Below are 24,058 nucleotides of genomic sequence, written 5' to 3'. Positions count from 1 at the left end.
AGGCAAATGGGAACCATGAAGAGGTCGGTAGAAAAGCTGCAACCACCAAGTACCTGCAGAAGGTCAGGCAAGCCCTGAGAAGTCAGCTGAACAGTAAGAACAGGATCCGGGTTATCAACACCTACGCCCTGCCTGTGATCAGTTACCCTGCTGGGATAATACGTTGGCAAATGGAGGTGGTAGAAGCCACTGACATCAAGACAAGGAAGCTCCTGACCTTGCATGGAGGGTTTCACCCCAAGTCCAGCACCCTGAGGCTGTACGCTAAGCGGAAGGAAGGAGGCTGGGGACTGGTGAGTGTCAGCAGCGTGGTCCAGGATAAGACAACAAACATCCACGAATACATCAGTAAGATGGCCACAACCGACCGTGTGCTCAGTGAACACTTCATGCAGCAGAAAAGCAAGAATGAGGAGGATGAGGAGGCACCACCATGGAAGGACAGGCCCCTGCACGGTATATACCACCGGCAGATAGCGGAGGTCGCTGATATCCAGAAATCCTACCAGTGGCTGGACAAAGCCGGACTGAAAGACAGCACAGAGGCACTAATCATGGCAGCACAGGAACAAGCTCTGAGCACAAGATCCATAGAGGCTGGGGTCTATCACACCACGCAAGACCCCAGGTGCAGGCTGTGTAAAGATGCCCCTGAGACAATCCAGCACATGGATTGGGTGCAAGATGCTAGCAGGCAGGGCATACATGGAACGCCATAACCAAGTGGCCGGCATAGTGTACAGGAACATCTGTGCCGAGTATAACCTCGAAGTCCCGAGGTCAAAATGGGAGATGCCCCCAAGGGTGGTGGAGAATGACCGAGCTAAGATCCTGTGGGACTTCCAAATACAGACGGACAAAATGGTGGTGGCTAACAAACCGGACATTTTTGTGGTAGACAAACAGAAGAAGACGGCCGTAGTGATCGATGTAGTGGTCCCGAATGACAGCAACATCAGGAAGAAGGAACACGAGAAGCTCGAGAAATACCAAGGGCTCAGAGAAGAGCTCGAGAAGTTGTGGAGGATGAAGGTAACGGTGGTCCCAGTGGTAATCGAAGCACTAGGTGCAGTGACTCCCAAGCTAGGTGAGTGGCTCCAGCAGATCCCGGGAACAACATCGGAGATCTCTGTCCAGAAGACCGCAGTCCTAGGAACAGCTAAGATACTGCGCAGGACCCTCAAGCTCCCAGGCCTCTGTTAGAGGACCCGAGCTTGAAGGATTGACCGCCCGCAGGGGTGAGCGGGGATGTTTTTTTTAAAAATACATACATATATATATATCTATATATATGTACATACACATATATAGACGCACACACACACACACATATATATACACATATACATATCCACGGTGGTTCCTCCTCTTTCTTGGGTTTCTGCTGCATGAGGTATTCACTGAGAACGTGGTCGGTCGGTGCCATCTTCTTGATGTATTTATGGATGTTTGTTGTCTCATCCCGGACTGTAATACTGACACTCACTAGTCCCTGGCCTCCTTCCTTCCACTTAGCATACAGCCTCAGAGTGCTGGACTCCATGCATGGTCAGGAGCTTCCTCGTCTTGATGTCATTGGCCTCTGTCTCTTCCTTTCGCCAGCTTATTATCCCAGCAGGGTAACTGATCACGAGCAGGGTGTAGGTGTTGATAGCCCAGATCTTGTTCTTACCATTCAGCTGACTCCTCAAGACTTGCCTGACCCTCTGCAGATACTTGGTGGTTGCACCTTTCCTAGCAGCCTCTTCGTGGGTCCCATTTGCCTATGGGATTCCCAGGTACTTGTAGCTGTCCTCGATGTCTGCAGTGTTGCCTTCTGGTAGTGCAATCCCCTCAGTTCTGACTACATTCCCTCTCTTTGTTATATCCAACTACACTTTGCCAGTCTGAATGACATTTTGATGTCCTTGCTGTATAACTTGGTGGTGTGGATCAGTGAATCGGTGTCTCGTTCACTCTTGGCATACAGCTTGATGTCATCCATATAGAGGGGGTGGCTGACAATTGCTCCATTCCGTAGTTGGTATCCATAGCCAGTATTGTCAATGATCTCACTGTGGAGGTTCAGGCCTATGCAGAACAGCAGTGGGGACAGCACATCTCCTTGTTAGATCCCACACTTGATGGTGACTTGTGCTATTGGCTTGAAGTTGGCCTCTAGTGTTGTCCGCCACATCCTATTGAATTTCTGATAAAGGCTCTCAGGGTCCATTTGATCTTGTACAATTCTTGGCATTCCAGGATTCAGGTGTTGGGCATCAAGTCATAGGCCTTCTTTCAATCAATCCAGGCAATGCACAGGTTGGTCAGACTAGTCTTGCAGTCTTGGGCAACTGCTCTGTCTACCAGGAGCTGGTGTTTTGTGCCTCTGGTATTCTTGCCAATTCCTTTCTGTGCCCTGCTCAAGTATTAAGCCATGTGCCTGTTCACCTTAGCTGCTATGATGGCTGACAGGAGCTTCCATTTGGTACTGAGGCAAGTTATTGGCCGGTAGTTGGATGGGACCGGTCCCTTCTAGGGTCCTTGGGGATCAGGATTGTTCGCCCTTTAGTAGGGATGGGTATCGTTTAGGTTTTATCCGATACTGGTGCCAAACCAGTACTTTTGAAACGGTGCCGGTGCTTAAATGGTGCTCAAACCGGTGCTTAAAGAATGGAGAACACAAAATTGGTCCAAAAACCTCTCATGTTCAGCTTTTTTGTAAAAAGACAACAATGTTAGCCTTTTCTGCAGCTATAGGGCATATATGGTATCACTCTTGGCTGGAAGCAGTGCTTAAACAATGGAAAAAACACAAACTTTGTCCAAAAACCTCTCATGTTTAACTGTTTTCCACTTTTCTTTGGTCATTTTAGCCTTTTGGCCAGGGTGAAGGGAGTATCTGCCATCAAACAAGAAGACAGCCGCATGTAACTACGACGGTGTTTGCTAGTTCACCTTACGTGCATTAATGTAATAATGTGGTTAGTCTACTCAACGTTAATTACACACTAACAACATGAAGCTACTCATGCAGAGAAGAACAGCTGCTGCTGCCATCATCATCCGCCATCATTTCTGCTACGCTGACAGGGCTAGGGGCCAGGACTCTACTCTTCGGGTTCTTGGGGGATGTTGCTAACTCCGGGTCCGATAACAGGCACCGCACCCGCAGTAGATGTGCACGGTGTGAGGTCTCACAGCAAGCTATCAAACACGGCGCATTTCTCGGCTTTAAAAAAAAAAACCGCTACGCCAGGTGTTTCATCAGATTTGAGGTGTTACCTCCTTTGACAGTATCACAGTATCAGCTTAAAGCACTTGTTGCAGGCTGCTGAGTTTGCATCTTTTGCTGTGAAGTACAGCCAGACTTTTGATCTCTTTGCCTTGGGCATTTTTAATTTGTAGCTCTGCTCTAAAAGAACGTACGTACCTGGCCCCGCCTACTATCCTTGGAAACGTAAAATGATTGGCTAGAATTGGCTCAGGAAAAAAAAAGCACCGAAATAAAGCACCGAAATGTGCGCTGCTTTTCGGTCTGGTTACTACCGTTTATGTCAGAACCGGTGCCATCATGGCACCGGACACCGGTACCCATCCCTACCCTTTAGCCATTCGGGGTGTCTCTCATCGACTAGTAGCTGGTTTATTTGTACTGCCAGAGGCTCGGGGAGTGCAGTCCGCTTCTTGAGCCAGAAGTCGTGAATCACGTAGGGGCCTTTTGCTGTCCAGCTCTTCATACTGGAGACCCTTTCTTGGATATCTGCCACTGTGATGGTTACTGGGCACTGTTCAGAGAGGTTGCTGTGGTCTGCTCCTAGATCCACTAGCCACTGAGCATCGCCGTTATGGGTTGCATCCTTCTCCCATATGCTCTTCCAGTATTGCTTCACTCTGCTGTTCTTATATTGTTCCCCAGCCACTGAGAGTATAGCTGCAGGGGCCTATGAGCTGGTTTATTCTCCTGCCTTCTATTCCTCTTCAAGTGGCTGTCCAAGGCTGTGAGTCTTTGCTTGGCAGTTTCCAAGGCCTCAGGTATGGGCACCTTGCTTTACTTCTTAGGCACCTTCTTCATTGCACCTTTCTGTAGCTCCAACTAACCTCCCTCTGTGCTACCTTGATCTTGGCCTCTAGTCTCCTTCTCCATGGAGGGTATTGCTCCTTGTGGCTGTTGTAGATCAGCTGTTTAGTCTCTGCATTCACATCATCTAGCAGATCCTCAGTGGGTACTTCACGTAGCCTTGGTAACCGGCTACATAGGATCCAAGTTTCAAGACCCAAAAGACCCAAAACATATGTCCATACATACATATATACACACACACACACAACTGGTCAAAAGTTTTAATTAGAACACCCCAATTTTTCCAGTTATTTATTGCAATTCAAGTCGTTTAAATCCAATGAATAGCTTGAAATGGTATAAAGGTAGGTGGTGAACTGCCAGAAGTTAAAAAAAAAAATATAAGGTTACCTAAAACTGAAATATAATGTACATTTCAGAAAATGGCCTTTTTCAGGGAAAACAAAATGGGTTATGATAGGTTTGTAGCATAAACCTATTCGCTGGAACGTTAAGGACAATTTGCTACACAGCAAAAACAAGACACAAGTAGGCAAAGTTCTTTGTAGTACTCATGCATGAGGGAGGCCTGCCTGGAGCCAAGTGTCGTTCCACCCACTTGACCTCCGTCAGACTCTCAGCCAGGTTCCCCATAGCAGTCCTTTTATTGTGGTTACATGAATATGCATAGGGTCATTAACATATGACCTCTTATATAGGTATACATGTGAACGAAGAATACCGTGTGTGTGTGTGTGTGTGTGTGTGTGTGTGTGTATCTGTGTATCCGTGTGTGGGGGTCAAACTGTGACCCCAGGAAGACTCCCCAGAGCCGTTCATCTAAACAAAAGGCACTTAGACTAAAACAGATATAGATACGTTTATCCTACCATAAAGCAATAAGACAAGGTACAACCTCTCCCATGCTCCCAGAGTGTGGGTGTGAAAACCAGAACACTCTGGAATGCACACAATGCCGTTGCAGACTATTAAGGATCAAACCTCCTATCACTACACAATCGATTATACACCTCTAAGCATATATGAGTAAATATTTCTAAGCATAAATGACAATCACAATACAAATCTAACAGGTTAAAAATTAAAACTGTTCTGCAGCACTGGAGGTTGATCAAGCATTGAAAGCTGGTGCTACTAATTCCTACAGGTGTTCCAACTTTTCTGGATTACTTAGAACCCCCTTTGTCTGCATAAAAGCAGTATTGGAAGACACTGACTGGAAGACCATACCCTTGTGAGCATCAGTTGAACAGTATTGTACTGCAGAAAGTAGTGTGTTACTACAAATATGGCGACAAGATGGTAATTAACAATGAGAGAGAGACAAACCATTTTAACACTTAAAAATGTAGGTCTTTCCTACAGTCCTACAGACAAATTGCAAATAAAGTTAAGGTGTCAATAAGTACAGTTTCCTTAGCCATCAGAAGGCACTCAGAAACTGGGGAAAACAAATAGTGGTCGTAGTAAGCAAGTCTCAATTTCAACTGTGAAGAGAAGACTTTGAGCTGCCGGTTTGACAGGATGAGTTGCAGCAAGAAAATCAGTGCTAAGATGTCAGAATAAGACAAAGAGTCTTGCCTGGGCCATGAAACAGGACCATTGGACTACTGAAGACTGGAAGAAGGTATTATGGACTGATAAATCAAAATTGGAAATCTTCGGTTCATCACGTAAGATCCTTGTACACCTTCAAGTAGGTGAAAGGATGGTTCCACAGTTAGTGGCATCAACTGTCAAAGATGGAGGAGGAAGTGTGATGGTCTGGGGCTGTTTTGCTGGATCCAGGGTAAGTGATTTATACAGAGTGAGGCACCCTGAACCAAAACAGCTACTGCAGCATTCTGCAGCGCCATCCAATACCCTCTGGTCGTTGGTCAGGGGTTCATACTGCAGCAAGATAATGACCCAAAACATATGTCCAAGTTATGCCAGAACTAACTCGGGAAAAAAAGAACAAGATGGTAAGTTGGAAAAAATTGAGTGGCCAACACAGTCTTTGGACTTAAACCCCACTGAGCTGGTTTGGGATGAACTGGACAGAAGAGTGAAAGCAAAGCAACCTACAAGTGCCACTATGGAAACTTTTACAGCAGATACAGTGGCTTGCAAAAGTATTCGGCCCCCTTGAACTTTTCCACATTTTGTCACATTACAGCCACAAACATGAATCAATTTTATTGGAATTCCACATGAAAGACCAATACAAAGTGGTGTACACGTGAGAAGTGGAACGAAAATCATACATGATTCCAAACATTTTTTACAAATAAATAACTGAAAAGTCGGGTGTGCGTAATTATTCAGCCCGCTGAGAACCACCTTTTGCTCCAATTACAGCTTCCAGTCTTTTAGGGTATGTCTCTACCAGCTTTGCACATCGAGAGATTGAAATCCTTGCCCATTCTTCTTTGCAAAACAGCTCCAGCTCAGTCAGATCAGATGGACAGCTTTTGTGAACAGCAGTTTTCAGATCTTGCCACAGATTCTCGATTGGATTTAGATCTGGACTTTGACTGGGCCATTCTAACACATGGATATGTTTTGTTTTAAAACATTCCATTGTTGCCTTGGCTTTATGTTTAGGGTCGTTGTCCTGCTGGAAGGTGAACCTCCGCCCCAGTCTCAAGTCTTTTGCAGACTCCAAGAGGTTTTCTTCCAAGATTGCCCTGTATTTGGCTCCATCCATCTTCGCATCAACTCTGACCAGCTTCCCTGTCCCTGCTGAAGAGAAGCACCCCCAGAGCATGATGCTGCCACCACCATATTTGACAGTGGGGATGGTGTGTTCAGAGTGATGTGCAGTGTTAGTTTTCCGCCACACAGAGCGTTTTGCATTTTGGCCAAAAAGTTCTATTTTGGTCTCATCTGACCAGAGCACCTTCTTCCACATGTTTGCTCTGTCCCCCACATGGCTTGTGGCAAACTCCAAACGGGACTTCTTATGGTTTTCTGTTAACAATGGATTTCTTCTTGCCACTCGTCCATAAAGGCCAACTTTGTGCAGTGCACGACTAATAGTTGTCCTATGCACAGATTCCCCCACCTGAGCTGTAGATCTCTGCAGCTCGTCCAGAGTCACCATGGGCCTCTTGGCTGCATTTCTGATCAGCGCTCTCCTTGTTCGGCCTGTGAGTTTAGGTGGACGGCCTTGTCTTGGTAGGTTTACAGTTGTGCCATACTCCTTCCATTTCTGAATGATCGCTTGAACAATGCTCCGTGGGATGTCCAAGGCTTGGGAAATCTTTTTGTAGCCTAAGCCTGCTTTAAATTTCTTAATAACTTTATCCCTGACCTGTCTGGTGTCTAAATCCAATCGAGAATCTGTGGCAAGATCTGAAAACTGCTGTTCACAAACGCTGTCCATCTAATCTGACTGAGCTTGAGCTGTTTTGCAAAGAAGAATGGGCCAGGATTTCAATCTCTCGATGTGCAAAGCTGGCAGAGACATACCCCCAAAAGACTGGAAGCTGTAATTGCAGCAAAAGGTGGTTCTACAAAGTATTGACTCAGTGGGCTGAATAATTACGCACACCCGACTTTTCAGTTATTTATTTGTAAAAAATGTTTGGAATCATGTATGATTTTCGTTCCACTTCTCACGTGTACACCACTTTGTATTGGTCTTTCATGTGGAATTCCAATAAAATTGATTCATGTTTGTGGCTGTAAAGTGACAAAATGTGGAAAAGTTCAAGGGGGCCGGATACTTTTGCAAGCCACTGTATAGAAAGCATGGGAAAGAATATTTGTTTCTATTGTAGAAAGAATGCCACGGGTGTGTTCAGCTCTTATATCTGCCAACCATGGCTAATTTGATCAGTCAAAAGTTTAGAATACATTTTAGTCTATAAATTATTTCATTATTTCTTTTTTAACTCCAAATGCTTATTTGTACTATGCTTTCATTTCAGAGTGCAATGACAGATTGAACTGCATATTTTCAATAAAAAACTGGAAAAATTAGGGTGTTCTAAAACTTTTGACCGGTGGTGTACATGTGCGTGTGTGTGTGTGTGTGTGGTGTCAAGACATAGACTCCAATAGACCTTTAGTATGCTGTGGTATGCCATCACAATTCAGCCTTTGGCTTCTAGCACATCAACGTTGACAACAAAATGTTCACAGTAGTGAAACAGCGAAAGGGTCATTGGGAGGGAAGGCATGTGGTCCAATCCAACAGACGAGCTACTGTAGCTCAAATTGCCGAAAAAGTTCAAGCTGGCTCTGATAGAAAAGTGTCTGAATTGGCATCACAGCGTGTTTTGTATTGGTTCTGTAGCCGCAGACCAGTCAGGGTGCCCATGCTGACCTCTGTTTCCCGTAGAAAATGCCAACAATTGGTACCTGAGCATCAGAACTGGACCATGAAGCAATACAAGAGGGTCATGCTGATTTAGCCATGCAGAAAATTTGTTTGATTGCTAATGGGTAACTGCATTAAACATATTACATATTTAAATGTATAAACATAAAATGCCCACCTTCCCCTGCACTTCTGTTTAATGTCATTTCAAATCCATACTAGATGTTATATCATACCAGTTAGCAAATAAAGAAGCACTACTTTTATTATGATTTACTGATTTACTGTCTATTTTCTATTCTTATTTGTTCTTAGGTATTATTAGCTAGAGTACCTAAGAACCAACACTGAATTTTGTAACGACATTACAAATATGGTACATACACTTTTATTTCTACTTTCCACTGACAGTTCAAAGAAAGATTTTCCACAACTTAAAGGACATTTATAAAATCACTTTACTTTTACAATCCATGTTCTCAGGTTCCTGTCTTGTTCTTTCTATATTCTGTCACTGGAAGTGACAGAACATCTTTCACCATCACTGGATCTGTTAAAAACAAATTATTAATTTTTATACTGACATTGTTTTATTCACTTGTTAGTGTGTTTACATCTTTGTGTTCACTGTACAACACAAACAGTTTAAAACTAGACACTCTGATCCTTTGTAGTCTGACTCTTTGTGAGTCTTCTATGACTATTCTAGCTGATCTTCAAATATGTGCCAGAAATTGAATACGGGGGTGGCTATATGGGTTGGCTGTAGCTCAGGTGGTAGAGCAGGTCACTTACTAACCAGAAGGTGGGTGATTCGATCCCAGTCTGCTGCAGCCTGCATGACAAATATCTTTGGGCAAGATACTAACCCCATTTTGCTCTCCAATGCATCCATTGGAGTATGACTGCATGTGAATGTTAGGCTACGTCCACACGTACACGGATATTTTTGAAAATGGAGATTTTCCGTTTTTGTTTTTAAAACAAATCCTGTCCACACGTAAACGCAAAAACGAAGGTAAACGCTGCTAGAAACATGCCAAAGCAACAGGTGGTGATATATTCCTAACAGTGTAGAAATGTTGGCCAATCAGAAGTCTAGAAGCCTGGGTGGGAAAGGGTAAACAAAGATGGCACATAGAAGCAGAACTGAGTCCTATGTGTGAGGGACAGAAACTGTGTGTGTATATGTAAGCATTTAAACACTGCAGAGAGTAAAATTAACAGTAACAGTATTTTGTCTAAGTCCGCCACTGTAGAAATCCATTTTACCAAAACAATAACGTGGCGCAGTCGCAGTGTGACGTCAAAAAAGGCGCACACCTTTGACGCTGCATTTTCTCTGTTTTTCTCGTCCACATGCAAATGCAAAAACGGAGTTTTAGAAAATCTCCACCATGGCAGGAACTTTAAAAAATCTCAGTTTTAAGTGACCGAAAACACCATTTATGTTTGGACGAAAGGTGCAAACGCATAGAAAAATCTGCGTTTTCAAAAATACCCGGGTACGTGTGGACGTAGCCTTAGATAGAAAGCAAAAAAGTGGTTGTACGAATGGGTGCGCTGCTTTTTTTGTGTGTAAAGCACTTTGAGTGCTCAGATAATGTAGAAAAGCGCTATATAAGAACCAGTCCATTTACCATTTACCAATATCCAACCTTATGATTAGTAGATGACCTGCTAACCTGTAGCTAACCTGTAGCTTGTCTGTTTCTCAGAATCCCCAGCTTGCTTATAAGCCATCTACTGACCGGCACCGACACTATCATCGTGATTTATGGCCATGTACCTAGCTGCTTGCCCACTGTCCTGTTCCCACCACCTTCCAAGCTCCAGTCCCTGTACTCTTTTAATCCCAGCTGTTTTATCTGCTCAGCTTGCAATCTCCTGCTCCTTAAATTCACCTGCTGCCCTTGTTCATCTCCAGTGACTTAGTTTTTAAAAAAAGACAAACTTAATTTAAACCTATTCCTCTGCTGTAATTCAGTCCGCTTGTTGCTATAGCGTAACAAGTTACGTAAATATTCTTGGCTCTTGATAGAGGCGATCGCACTTTCTCCTTCTCCCTTTCCTTCTCCCTTATCTTTCCTGCTTGGCTTCTCATGTCCTTTGTATAGTCTCGCTTATTCTCTAACCCTAAGAGAGTCTCCCAGACTTGTTCTCTAAAACCATAAAGAAGAATTATGGATTTGATCAACTGGTCCCTTAACGGAATTGACAACCTCCTGGGCTTGGGAGAGCCCGACTGTCCTGCAGAGACGTTTGCTGCCGGATACTCGATGGTCGGTTGCGTCGTGTGTCTGGCGACACTCTCGATGGAGGACATTGAACGACATCTATCAGACTGTTTTTTTTTTAACGCAATATAGATAAGATCTTGGAGAAGCTCATGGCTCTGCTATATGGACAACATCTTGAAGAAGAACAACGGGAATTGAGAGACCTGTGACCAGTGACGGACATTAGACCTTACTGTAAAATTGGATGCAGTTTGTTCGCACTAACCAAAACAACTACCATCTTCATCTCATGCGGCCCCCCTGGCGCCAGCTGGATGCTCAAGGCAAAAGCTGACGGGAATAACAATTCTCCATTAGATAATAAGACTGTTTGTTATGACTCTCTCCCTCCTCATTCAAGGTCAGCCGCGTCGACCGAAGATTGTTGACTTTTGCTTAACCGGGTGAAGGGACACTTTTTCTCGGTTGAACACGGAACACATACTTGCACACATACGCATGTACACTGACACAGACCTACACTCACCCCCCCACCCCCTCCAAACGCCTTCGAAGCTTATGTCTTCTGTGTTGTGAGATGTGATGATTCATATGCTATGTGCTGAGGTGTTTTTTTCTGTTCTCAAACTGATCTCCCTGTTGGAGCTCAGTCTGGGGGGAGTTCTTCTTTTCTCCTCATCTTTCCTTATGTTGTGCATTTTCCATTGTTGTTCGGTTCCGGGTCCCTGTTCTTGCAGCTGACCGGCCAGCTACCTAGCCTGACCTGTCTCCCCAATGTGATGTTTGTGTATTGTATGTACAGTCGGCAAGGTCAGTCTCTTAATTGCCCCTTGGGGGATAAATAAAGTCTTCTGAATCTGAATATTATGTTTCTCTAAACAAAAACTTTCTCTTTTGTTTATTAATATAAGTAACTAAAGGAGATCCACTTTAAAAATTTAGATATATCTTAAATATAATTTTCAGAGATACCTGTAATGTATTACCATATTCTTTAACAGTGTATATCAAGTCCTCTGGCTCTGATGACATTGTAGCTGGACCCATTAGAAACATTGTGCTGGTTTCTGTGTTAATGTCCTGTGACTGAAGAAAAAAAGAATCCCATCGAGACAGATTGTCTGCTGATATTAAGACAAATAATAGAATATAATGAATAACAAATTGAACAACAAGAATAAAATACTGCTGACAGTCAAAGTTTACTTTCTAAAAAATTATATTAATAAAAAGCAAGTCGACTTCTAATGAAAAGTTAACATCTGTCAGTTAAGTTCTTAAAGCTTCTATCTGTTGAATTCAGAAATGTATTATAGAAGTGTTAGTATGAATGTTTAATGGTTTATAGACTAACCAATATGATGTCATTTTACTGATGAGGACAACTGTGACAGGAGAACCCAAATTATCAATAATCTCAGGTAATAGAGACCTACTGTAAAGGCATCCCAGCCAATTTGCTTATCCTTTTGCCTAATATAGAGGCAAAACGGTTGGGCTTTTCAAGTTTCTCAATTTTATGTCTTCTGTATCTTGAGACTGAAACAATTAAGTCAGTTTGGCATCTTACAGGTTGTCTCTTTTCCTAAAATGTATCTGAAAGGCAGAGGAGTCCAGTCAGCATCACTGTAATGATGTATGCTTTTGTAAGTTTTACCTGCGATGCATAGAAGAGGAGCAACAAAAAGTTATAAGTAATAAGTAATACACAAATCATGAGATTTCTAAATTCAGCAATAATTTGCATTCTTATATATTTAAGATGATAAGGTATGTAATCTAACTTTCTACCCTTCACCATTTGTAAGAGTGCCCAAAAAATGGATATCTGTACATTTGCCATGCTCATCTCTCAGTAATCAGAAGACATAGCACTGCTCTGGAAATTAGACAATAGACAGATGATGTAAATGTGCCACACCCTTTTTTAAGTGACATCAATTTAACACGATGCAGTAAAGCTGTCTTATCGCTACAGTGGCTGACTGGACTCCTCTCTCTCCTCATGTCTCTTCCTTACAGGAAGGGAAGGGGAGGGACTAAGACTGGAAGGACTATGACTGCTTGGAGAGAAGGCGAGGAAAACAACTGAGGATAGCTCCTATTCCCCAGTCCATTACAACAAATACAAAAAACAGCACACAGCCTTCCTGCAAACATCCACTCCATTGAAAGGGTGGACAACAGCATGAAAGAGATACTGGGAAAACCCTTTAGCAATCAAACATATTTGCTGCATAACAATGACTTTGTATAGATTCCTTTCAGCATAATATGCATGGATAGAGCAGCTTAAAGATACTGTCATTTAAAGTGTAATTGTCACGGTTCTGGGTCAGTTTGACCCAGTATTTTCAGTTCTCACGTTTTGGTTTGATTTTGTATTTTGGGGTATTTTCTTGATCTATTGTATGATGATGATGATGATGATGATTATTTAGCAGGTTTTAGCTCATTCTGGTTTAGTTCTGCCTGCGTAAAGTCTGTGTTTCTTTGTCTACGTCTTTGTGAATTGTTTCCTGTTTTATTGTGAAAGGTTGTGCCTCATGTCAGTGTGTCTAGCTTTGCTCCCTGTGTCTCGCCAGCCCAAACCCTCCCAGCTGTGTCTCCCTCCTGTTTCTCATTCCCTGATTACTTCCCTGTGTATATAAGCCCTGTGTTTTCCTGTGCTCTCTGTCGCGTCGTACCCTCAACAAGCTGTGTGTTTTGTCTCCGTGTTTCCAGTGTTTAGTCTCCTGCTCCAGTGTTTTAGTCCTCCAGGGTTTTTGTTTGTCTTTTGGTGAGTTTAGTTAAGTAAGAGTTTTTTCCCAGCAATAAAGCTGCGCTTTAAGTTTGACTTCCGTGTTGAGTCCTGCATTTTGGGTCCCCCACTCCTGCCTGCCTGCCTGCCTGCCACACAACCAACCCTGACAGTAATGTTCTGATGTCCCCGAGTTGACAGTCCTGTGGTTCAGAGTGAGGGCTCAAAGATGAAGTAAAAGTCGTGATTTACTGGGACAAACTGAGTGAGAGAGAGACACTGCTGGCATGTGGAGTGAATACCGCTGTTACAGACAGCCAAAATGCTCATTCATTCTTGTTTTTGACGCTGCACCTCATAAGGATTGAGGATTTTTGTTTTTGTGATTTTGTGTTGATTTTGTCGTTATTCACAGTGCTAATGTGCTAAAGCAGTTTTGAGGGAAACTTACCATTGTTCCGTTGTAGTGAATCCAGCATGGCATACAGAGGACAGAGAAAAATGAGCCTCTTGGTCTTCTGCTTTTGACTGGCTGACCTCTACTTCTGCTCTGTCCGCCCTACCAACACCCCTTTAGGTACAAGTACGAGTTTTGCAACACATTTACTGTAAGACGTGCTGCCAATGTCAAAGCGAGGAAATTCATGAATTTGTAACTCGAGAGGGTGCAATTGAGTACTTGTATTCACTAATTTGAGAGGTTGTAATCACAGAGCTTTGGTTGTAAGTAATAAAAAAAATACGTAAAATTTAAATTAGAAATTTACAGCTCTCGTTTGTGCAAATATCAGTCTATTTGTGCATGTTTATTCTGTAACTAAATTTAACACATGTGAAAACACGAAATAATAATGAAAATTTCAAAATACAAGTTCAATATTTTTCTAAAGACATTTTATTCTACAAGCTCTCAAATTTTGCAACATTTGCCTTGGTGTGTGATTATCAACAAATTAAAATTAAGTTTGTAGTATGATTGTAGTCATACTTGCACATGGGACATTTATGAAATGATGGATTTGTGTGTTATATTCACCTTCAAATCACGGTAAACAACGTCACGTGAATGGAGGTACTCAAGTGCTGATACAATCTCAGCACCATAGAAGCGTGCCCGGTCTTCTGTGAAGACTCGTTCACGTGAGAGGTGGAAGAAGAGCTGAAGAAAACAGAGCAGAGAGAGTCAAACACTTACCTGGTGTTACACAAGATCTGTCTACGTGTAAATGGTTAACTCTTGAACTGAGTGCATCCCATGTGACTGATGAGTTGATTATGGATGTAGGATATGGGGTCTCACCTCGCCTCCATTAGCATATTCCATTACAAAACAGAGTCGATCGTGGGTTTGGAAGGCATATTTCAGTGTCTGTAAGAATGTTATCACAATGAAAATAAAATATCAGGTAGATAGCGAAGAATCCCTACATAACTACTAACCATCAGGAGAAAAACAAAAACATGAAGTGAATAGAAAGAGGCCTTTGATTTGATTTAATAATTTTTAACGGTCCTCAAAAATCAAAAGATTCAATTTTCCCTTGCTTATGAGTTGAAGACTGGAATGTGAAGATACTGTAGTGGGTTCAACAGCGTCTACAAAATGACGACTAGTTTAGGGTCATAGTTTAGTAGGCTCATCGCATCTCAAAACAGCCAGCTTTTACAACATTTTCTGCTCGGATATCTCCAATTTGAGCAGTTTTAACCTGTGAGACACTTAGCTTTTCTTCTTCTTCTTTTCTTCATCTAGTAAATTCTTGTCCAAACAAACAGAAAAAAATAATCTGTCTACCTATCTATCTATATATGAAATATAGCAGCAGTGATCAGTGAGATGCTTGGCTACAAGATGAACAACCACAAGGAGCAGTACCCTCAGTGGAAAAGGAGACCACAAGAAGGCCAAGATCAAGGTAGCACGAAGGGAAGTTAGCCAACTATCGGAGCTGCAGGAAGGTTTAATGAAAAAGGTGCCTAAGAAGTACAGCAAGCTGTCCATACCTGAGAAAATGCCAAGCAAAGAGTCACAGCCTTGGCCAGCCACTTCAAGAGGTATACCAGAGAAATAGAGGCCAGGAGAATAAACAATCCTAGGTGTACTCTCAGTGGCAGGGGAACAATGTGAGAACACCACCACCAAGGCTGGAGATGGAGAAATACTGGACGAGAATATGGAAGAAGGATGGAACCCATAACGGCAATGCTTAGTGGCTAGTGGATCTAACGGTAGACCACAGCAACCTCCCTGATCAGGATCCAGTAACCATCACAATGGCAGACATTGAAGAAAGGGTCTCCAGTATGAAGAGTTAGACAGCATGCCAACTTCAAGCCAATAGCACAACTCACTAAGGAGATGTGCTGTCCTCACTGCTATTCTGCATAGGCCTGAACCCCCTCAGTGAGATCATTGACAATACTGGCTACGGATACCAACTACGGAATGGAGCAATCATCAGCCACCCCCTCTATATGGATGACATCAAGCTGTATGCCAAGAGTGAACGAGACACCGATTCACTGATCCACACCACCAGGATCTACAGCAAGGATATCAGAATGTCGTTTGGATTGGAGAAGTGCAGTCAGATGGTAACGAAGAGAGGGAAGGTATTCAGAACTGAGGGGATTAAACTACCAGAAGGCAACACTGCAGACATCGAGGACAGCTACAAGTACCTGAGAATCCCATAGGCAAATGGGACCCACGAAAAGGCCGCTAGGAAAGGTGCAACCACCAAGTACCTGCAGAGGGTCAGGCAAGTCTTGAGGAGTCAGCTGAATGGTAAGAACAAGATCTGGGCTATCAACACCTACACCCTGCTCGTGATCAGTTACCCTGCTGGGATAATAAGCTGGCCAAAGGAAGAGACAGAGGCCAATGACATCAAGACGAGGAAGCTCCTTACCATGCACGGAGTCCAGCACTCTGAGGCTGTATGTTAAGCAGAAGGAAGGAGGCTGGGGACTAGTGAGTGTCAGTATTACAGTCCAGGATGAAACAACAAACATCCATGAATACATCAAGAAGACGTCCACAACCAACCGCGTGCTCAGTGAATATCTCATGCAGCAGAAACCCAAGAAAGAGAAGCAAAAGGAGGAAGGATAAACCCCTGCACGGTATGTATGACCAGTAGATAGAGGAAGTTGCAGACATCCAGAAATCCTACCAGTGGCTGGACAAAACCGGACTGAAAGACTGCAGAAGCACTAATCATGCAGCACAGGAACAAGCTCTGAGCACAAGATCCATAGAGGCTGGGGTGTATCACACCAGGCAAGACCCCAGGTGCAGGCTGTGTAAAGATGCCCCTGAGACAATCCAGCACATAACAGCAGGGTGCAAGGCAGGCCATACATGGAATGCCATAACCAAGTGGCTGGCATAGTATACAGAAACATCTGTGCCGAGTATAGCCTGGAAGTCCCGATGTCAAAATGGGAGACCCCTCCTATATTGGTGGAGAATGACGAGCTAAGATCCTGTGGGACTTCCAGATACGGACAGACAAAATGTCGGTGGCCAACCAACTGGATATAGTGGTGGTGCACAAGCAGAAGAAGACGGTCGTAGTGATAGATGTAGCATTACCGAATGACAGTAACATCAGAAAGAAGGAACACAAGAAGATGGAGAAATACCAGGGGCTAAGAGAGGTACTGAAGAAAATGTGGAGGGTGAAGGTAACAGTGCTCCCAGTGGTAATCAGAGTATTCAGTGCAGTGACCCCCAAGCTAGGCGAGTGGCTCCAGCAGATCCCAGGAACAACAGGAATAAGATCTCTGTCCAGAAGAGAACAATCCTAGGAACAGCAAAGATACTGCGCAGGACCATCCATGGGAATTTTATTTCTTTAATTTTTAGTCTTCTTTTGCACTGAGAGGAACTGCACCACAACATTTTGTTGTTAAATGTTTCATTGGTCCAATGACAATAAATATCTACTGTCAGGTCACTTTTTAATATAATTCTCACCGTGAGGAAAGGGTGTTTTGTGTTCTGTAACACTCGGCTCTCTGTAACCGTGTGGGCCACCTCATCCTGCCAACAAACACAATTATTATTACAAACACAAAATACATTTTTAAAAACAGTAAAACGTTACTTAAGGCAAGAACAAACAGAGACTGAGAACGACAGTCTGGTTGACATAATCTTTGTTTTAATGCCTTAACTTGTATCAAAGCTAAAATACAACAATGTAGCTGATATATATCGTAGTCTAATTTTATTCAGCCACTTTGTTACCTAAAGATGGTCAGAGGACAGTGCACACTGCTGACACAACAAAGTAGCAAATGATGCTCGACGTTTTCATTTAGCTCATATTTAGACAAGAACATATTGTTATGGAGTTATGTAAAAGAAAATACACCTACTTTCAAGTTTTATGTATCAAGACATAATAAAGAAAAAAATCTCTAGTCCTCACCAAGTTCTAAACTAATTTAGAAAATATCTACGTTCAGTCCTTCTTCTTTTATCATTTATCGTTTATCATGTCAAGTAATCATGATTGTACATCTCAGACAGCTCACTAGTGCCTGAATAAAAACATGGCTGTTGGTTCGCAAATAAATCTGTAAGCCATCTGCAAAGCCATTGCTTTGGAAATGTTATGCTTTTGAAAAATTGACCCCCAAAGGCGACCACATGCTGTATGGCTGCGAGCAGCCGGCCCGGGTTCAAGTCCAAGCCGTGGCCCTTTCTTCCTTTCGCTTTCCTGTCAATTCTTCACTGTACCTATCAAAGTAAAATCCGAAAAAGGCCAAGAATTAAATAGAACTATAAATTTGTTAAGATTAAGATTAAAGTAATAATCTCGATTTACAAGCACAGAGTCATCAAAAGCTGATGCAAACAAAGATGCTGTTAAAGAACGTATCATGTGCACTATCGGACCAGACACAGACTGAGTGAGAATGTTTCAATAAGATCAAGGAATTCTTTGACCAAGAGTCTGGATTCATAATGGACCTGAATATTAAAATCACTGACAATCAGGAACTGATCATAATTCAATGAGCAGTGTCTTTCATAACTAATGACAAAAATATTTTAGTCAAGCCCTATAAACACTAATTTTCAAAATGAGCCAGTAAACATTATACAAGAAAACAGGAATCCAATGTTGATGCTGTGCCGCACTCCTGTCTTCACATATATTCGCAGCATTCACCTGTTAAAGTAGGACAAGTCTTGCAGCAGCAAAATGGCAGAAATATATCAATTACAACTGCACCAACTATGTCAATACAGACACTTACCTTGGCTATTATCACCATTTTGCGCAGTATTTTCATGGCATAATGTACTCCAGTTGTCTTTTCTTTGACAAGAATCACCTTCCCAAAGGTACCCTTTCCAAGCAGCTTCAGATATTCAAAGTCACTCATTGTCTGTAAAATATACAACTCATTCATTGTGGAAGTGTGTACATTTTTTTAATTAAACAAAATGATCTTTTAAAGTTACATAGATTTAGAAGTAAAATATATTATGCTGTTCTTTTGACATGAAATGAAAAGTTTTGTTCTTTGCATCCTTGTTCCTTATGTCCTAATGCAAATAGCAGACTGCAGATAAAACTATTCACCTAATCACTGTGACATATCTTATTGGCTATTATTAAGGCTTAAAGCTGAGCCTTGGTGCTTTGAAACCACACCAGTAATGAGCAAGCAGTGGCTCTGACTGTGAAACGGAGGACCTCTACACTAAATGGCTAATGACTTTTCAATCACAAAGAATAAACACCTGAATAGACTGACTAGATTTCTCTCTTACTCTAATAACATTTAAAATGAACTTAACTAACAAATAAGACCATAAAATAATAATAATTTATGTGAGACCAACTGAAACTGGCCTGACTTACAGTAAGTAGCAGTTTTTATCAGCTCAAAACTGTATCAACTTATTCTCTCACCACTTTGGTGCGGCTCTTGGACATAACCGCTTCCATCTCCACCAGGCTGCTTTCGTTTGGTGAGCTGAGAACATCCATTGGTTCCTCTTCCCCCTGTTCCTGCATTTTCAGACTGTTCGCTACATACTGGATTGCCCTTATCCACCCCTCTCTGAAAAATAAAAAGTATCACAAAATGCCACTCGGCTATCCAATCCGTAAAACTGTGAAGAGCATAAAATCACTGTATCATATACATCAATGCTGGAGAATTTGGCGTGACTTAGCAATTGTCAATTAAAATAACATTAGATGGATTCGAAGTATTCTAAATGACAACTAATGAATAATGGATAAATGAAAATGCACATCACAGTACATAAAACAAAAAAAGTGCATGCCAGGATTTGACAACGATAGTAAGAAATGTGATTTACGGTTTTTACCTCTCTTCATTGCTTTCTACATGAAAAGTACGTTCAATAACAGTGGTCCACTGCAGACAACGGATGACAAATGTATTAGGCCTGGGCCTTTCAGTCTTCATTAACTGGCATTCTGTAAAAAATACAATTATCATTCATATTTACTTGAAGGCGGTTAGAAGGGACCAGAACTGATAAAACATACAGCGAGTCTTGAAAACTGAAAGCATCTGACATAAAGGATGGCCACTCTTCAACATCTTAAAAGACTAACCTGCCACTGAGAAGTTGTTCAGTGGTGGGGAAGTTTGGTCATTTAAATCTGGTTTCTCTTTGTAACCAATGAAAGAGCCATCACTCTTTAGGATAAAATACCTAGGCCTCCATGTTTTGATATATTCACCTGGATCAAAAATGACAAATTAAATCAACAGTGCAATTATACGATAATTAACTGTCAACAGACAACAGAAGATAACAGTTTTCCCATCTTATAACACAATTTTATAACAATTTTCATGATCCATACCTCTTTTGTGAAGCCATCCCTCTCTCACTATACTGACTTCATTCATGGTAAGGGACTGCCCAGAGAGTCAGAAGGAGGAAAAGTGGATTCTTACTATGTTTAAGTCTCAGTCACAGTGACAACAGCACCTACTGAATGAAATAAGCAGTGCAACAAAATCAGGAATGACATTAAATATTTTCCATAGAAAAAAACAAAGAAAAAAATTAACTTTCAGTCAACAGCTGACTAAAAAATAATAATCTTAAAATGAAAGAAAACTCATTTAAAACCTGATAATATAATATCCAGATGAGAGTATCTGGATTTCTTCGATACCGAATGCAGTCAGAGTATTGACTAAATCTAAATAGCTTATTTAAGATATTTGTTAAATGTTTGCTGTCTTGATGTTGTAAAAGACTATCAACTTTAGGATTAAACAATTTTATTTTAATTTACAGATTTAAAGCCTAAAGCCTCATCTTTGCTTCACTGTCAAGCTGAATGATTTATGTTGAAAAAGATGGGTTTTGGAATAAAATTAAAAAGACCGACCGATGATGCTGTATCCACTATATATTAGAATCGCTAGAAAGAAAAAAAAATCTTCGTATTCAAGTAATGGAAACCACACAATATTTAACAAGCTATTACAATATTTTCAAACTTGATAAGAAATTATTGCATATTCATTGTCTATTTATTCGCTAATCGTTTAATCATTTATGATTGTCTCAACAAGTTTCTTTAAATGTATACTATTACTCTGTTTTACTCGGAACATAAACTTACGTATCAAGGGCACGAAACATTCCACTTTGTAGAAGTGATGGTGAGTAACATTTAATATGGCATATCTTAGCCCTTTGCAGCTAACGTGAAGGCTCCACAGAATACGTCGCCCAGCACTAATAAACCAATCCGGAATTTTAAGTATTATTTCAAAAAGGGGGGGCATATAAAATGAATGCTTAGTCGGCCGGATGTTAACGTACATTACTGTACAATTCCAGCAACGTCAGTGTGTGAGTTTATCGCTAGTTTTGTTGCAGAAGGTATCATTTACAAACATCGCGCAACATTTTAAATGAACGCACACTACAAAACTCGCAATTTGTAGTAATTCCAGCTAAACAACACATAATACCATTCTAATCCTAGTCTCACTGTTTCTCGTCACTCGGCGGGGCAGTTAAGTTGGCTTGCACTTAAATACGCACAGCAGATAACTTACTGTTAACATACAGCGAAGTTTGAAAGCACACGTTACAAAAAGCTTTAAGTAAAGAAATGTACATACAGTTAATAACTTAACGCATTCACACTGAATCTATATTTACAGACAAGCAAACGTCAAACAACGATACTTGTCACTTGAGTTATGTCAAAAGTCACTTTGCTACTTATAGCTTATTATCACATATTAGGTTCTTATTTTGCAGCCAGTCATAGTAGTGCTTTCGATACTCGAGTTTTATGGGGCTTCACAACGAACTCTAATATTCGTAATGATTCCTTGAACTATTATAAATTCATTTTTATTTTTATTATTAGGAAAACATATCTTACGTTAGCGATCATATGCCTTCTGGTAGGTTGCTGATATAGCCCTGGTAGCGATAATCAAATAGCAGTTCAATCTAGCTATGAGTTAAAAGTTTGTCAGCTAATCTTTTAACTTGATATATTTTGCACAACTTAATTATGGAACATAATTTAACGCACATCTCAGTGACTTTATCCCACACAGATTTCGTTTCAATGCAGCTTTAACAGTTTAGTTCCAGAACAGGCCATCCACCGAGGAAAACGCCGTGGAAGTTTCTTCTTCGTAGTTTAGGTCACATAGTTGTACCTCTTTACGCTAGTATCGCCTCCTGCAGGCAGCCTGTGTGCTTGTTTTTTGTTTTGTTTTTTTATGCCATTGTTCCCGGAAGTTAGTAACATACACTGGCCGCGCCATGAAGATATTGGAACGCTAATGTTTGTGATGCTTTTTTGAAAAGTTAATAACTCAGAGCACAATGTTATAAGCACATATAAATTCAATTAATTTGTATCTGAAAACATGTTAGTGGATCAGCCATCAATGATTTAGGGCTTTTTAACATAAAAATAATACTGTGAGCAAACACATACCCAGTAACACCTAATTCACTGTAAATTATGTTCTCTTAATGTTATTTTATCCAACATAGTGAATTAGTTGTTGCTCATTTGATGGTGTTAGTGACATTATGGAATCCAGTTTTTCAGCCTGTTTAAAGAAATGGTAAATGGGTCTTTGTATAGCGCTTTACTAGTCCCTAAGGACCCCAAAGCGCTTTACACATCCAGTCATCCACCCATTCACACACACATTCACACAAGAGGTCTTTCCACAGGGATAATAATAATAATAGAAAAAGAAGAGTGAAAGTGAGGGACCCAACTGAGACTAAAAGTACAATAAAATTTAAAATATGTCACAAGCTAAATGCTTAAATTTTTGTACCACTGTATTAGTCGATTCAATACCAAATACAATATTAAAGATGCAAGCAGCAATAAGAGGGTCCTTGCACCCTGCTGCATGTCCATGCCAGCCTCAGTCAACTGTGCTGAGGTCAAGCTGGGCTACGTCTCAGGCGTTTGGCAGGTGACTATACTCACACAGTCATGTGGTTATTTTCAGTTCAGTATGTTAACTGGGTCTGGCATAATTTACTTACTGAACACGCCAGTGTTCGGCAGCCTCGCCTCTGTCAGTGCGCCCCAGGGTGGCTGTGGCTACAATGTAGCTTGCCATCACCAGTGTGTGAATGTGTGTGTGAATCAGTGGATGACTGAACGTGTAAAGCGCTTTGGGGTTCTTAGGGACTAAGTAAAGCGCTATACAAATACAGGCCATTTACCATTACCATTTACCATCTATGGCCACTAGTTGGCAATTGTCTAACCATATGTCACACTGCTGTATATCATGTGTGCAACCACCAATTAAAATTTCATTTATATTGGATGATTATAACCTACTGCATAGTTTCCTGTTGCCACAAGTTAGCGGCATATGTGTGACCCAATATTGACAAATACAGTCTAAGGTGCTTGGAAAGAAACTGACTGGAATTCTCTAAGTTTCTTGAAGACATTTCACCTCTCACCTGAGAAGTTTCTTCAGTTGTGAAAGCAACTGACCATCTTTGAACAGAGGGGACAGCTCATGACAGCAACTGGCTGCCACCTACAATGCAGTTTTGAGATACCTTCCCAAGCGCCCAAGTCCCCATTCACATCTTGCATCATGTGAGCTCAATGGGTCACATAATAGGGTGGGGCAAGGTCTCACAATGGTTTCACCTAAAACCTCTGCTGATAATCCTAAAAAGTTGATTCTGTTTCTCTGGACACTATGTAAGGATGAACAGAATCAGCTTTTTGGTATTTCGCTACCTGGATGATTGAGCATGCATCAAGACTGTGCGGATAATGACCAACAGCTTTTTTCACATCTTCTTACATGTGGTGAGGCACATTATTATTGATTAATAGTGGGTCAATGACCCGCTTAAGAGAGAATGCTCACTAGGGATTAGTACTTTATTTGTAAATGGTTAATCCATCATTTATAAAGCAGAAAACATAAAAAAAAATTATGACCTTATGACCTTTTTATATGACCTTACTAAGCAAGACTATTCATATACATGTATATAAATGACATACTAAGGAGGAACAATATTTTATGATTGAGTTTTAACTAATACTTCTTTAATGCTTAATAGTGTGTAGATATTATAAAATGCCACCTAGCTTTTTAAATTTTATTAACTTCTATTTTTTTAAATCAAGTGTATGTGACCTACATTATATTAAAAA

The 24,058-nt window shown here is 41.3% G+C and overlaps 1 protein-coding gene across 6 annotated transcripts in view; it reads right to left on the bottom strand.

The window, feature by feature from the left end:
- The window catches only part of LOC116311852 (RAC-beta serine/threonine-protein kinase-like), a 29,277-nt gene extending 7,217 nt beyond the window's left edge, over positions 1–22,060 (bottom strand). Inside the window, exons 1-9 of one of the 6 annotated variants that reach the window (XM_031729060.2) lie at positions 21,926–22,060; positions 20,219–20,349; positions 19,964–20,092; positions 19,711–19,822; positions 19,286–19,436; positions 18,624–18,755; positions 17,332–17,397; positions 14,650–14,718; positions 14,386–14,508 (exon numbers count right to left, since the gene is read on the bottom strand). In XM_031729060.2, the coding sequence (XP_031584920.1) occupies positions 14,386–14,508; positions 14,650–14,718; positions 17,332–17,397; positions 18,624–18,755; positions 19,286–19,436; positions 19,711–19,822; positions 19,964–20,092; positions 20,219–20,264 (828 nt within the window). In that variant the 5' untranslated portion in view covers positions 20,265–20,349; positions 21,926–22,060. The other 5 variants (XM_031729062.2, XM_031729061.2, XM_039618412.1 and 2 more) reach the window with 5 other exon arrangements.
- Between the last annotated feature and the right edge of the window lie 1,998 nt (positions 22,061–24,058).

The sequence above is a fragment of the Oreochromis aureus genome, linkage group 10 (genome assembly GCF_013358895.1).
Source record: "Oreochromis aureus strain Israel breed Guangdong linkage group 10, ZZ_aureus, whole genome shotgun sequence".
NCBI lineage: Eukaryota > Metazoa > Chordata > Actinopteri > Cichliformes > Cichlidae > Oreochromis > Oreochromis aureus.
The sequence above is the reverse complement of the archived record's forward strand: the minus strand, read 5'-3'. Positions and strand labels throughout refer to the sequence as shown.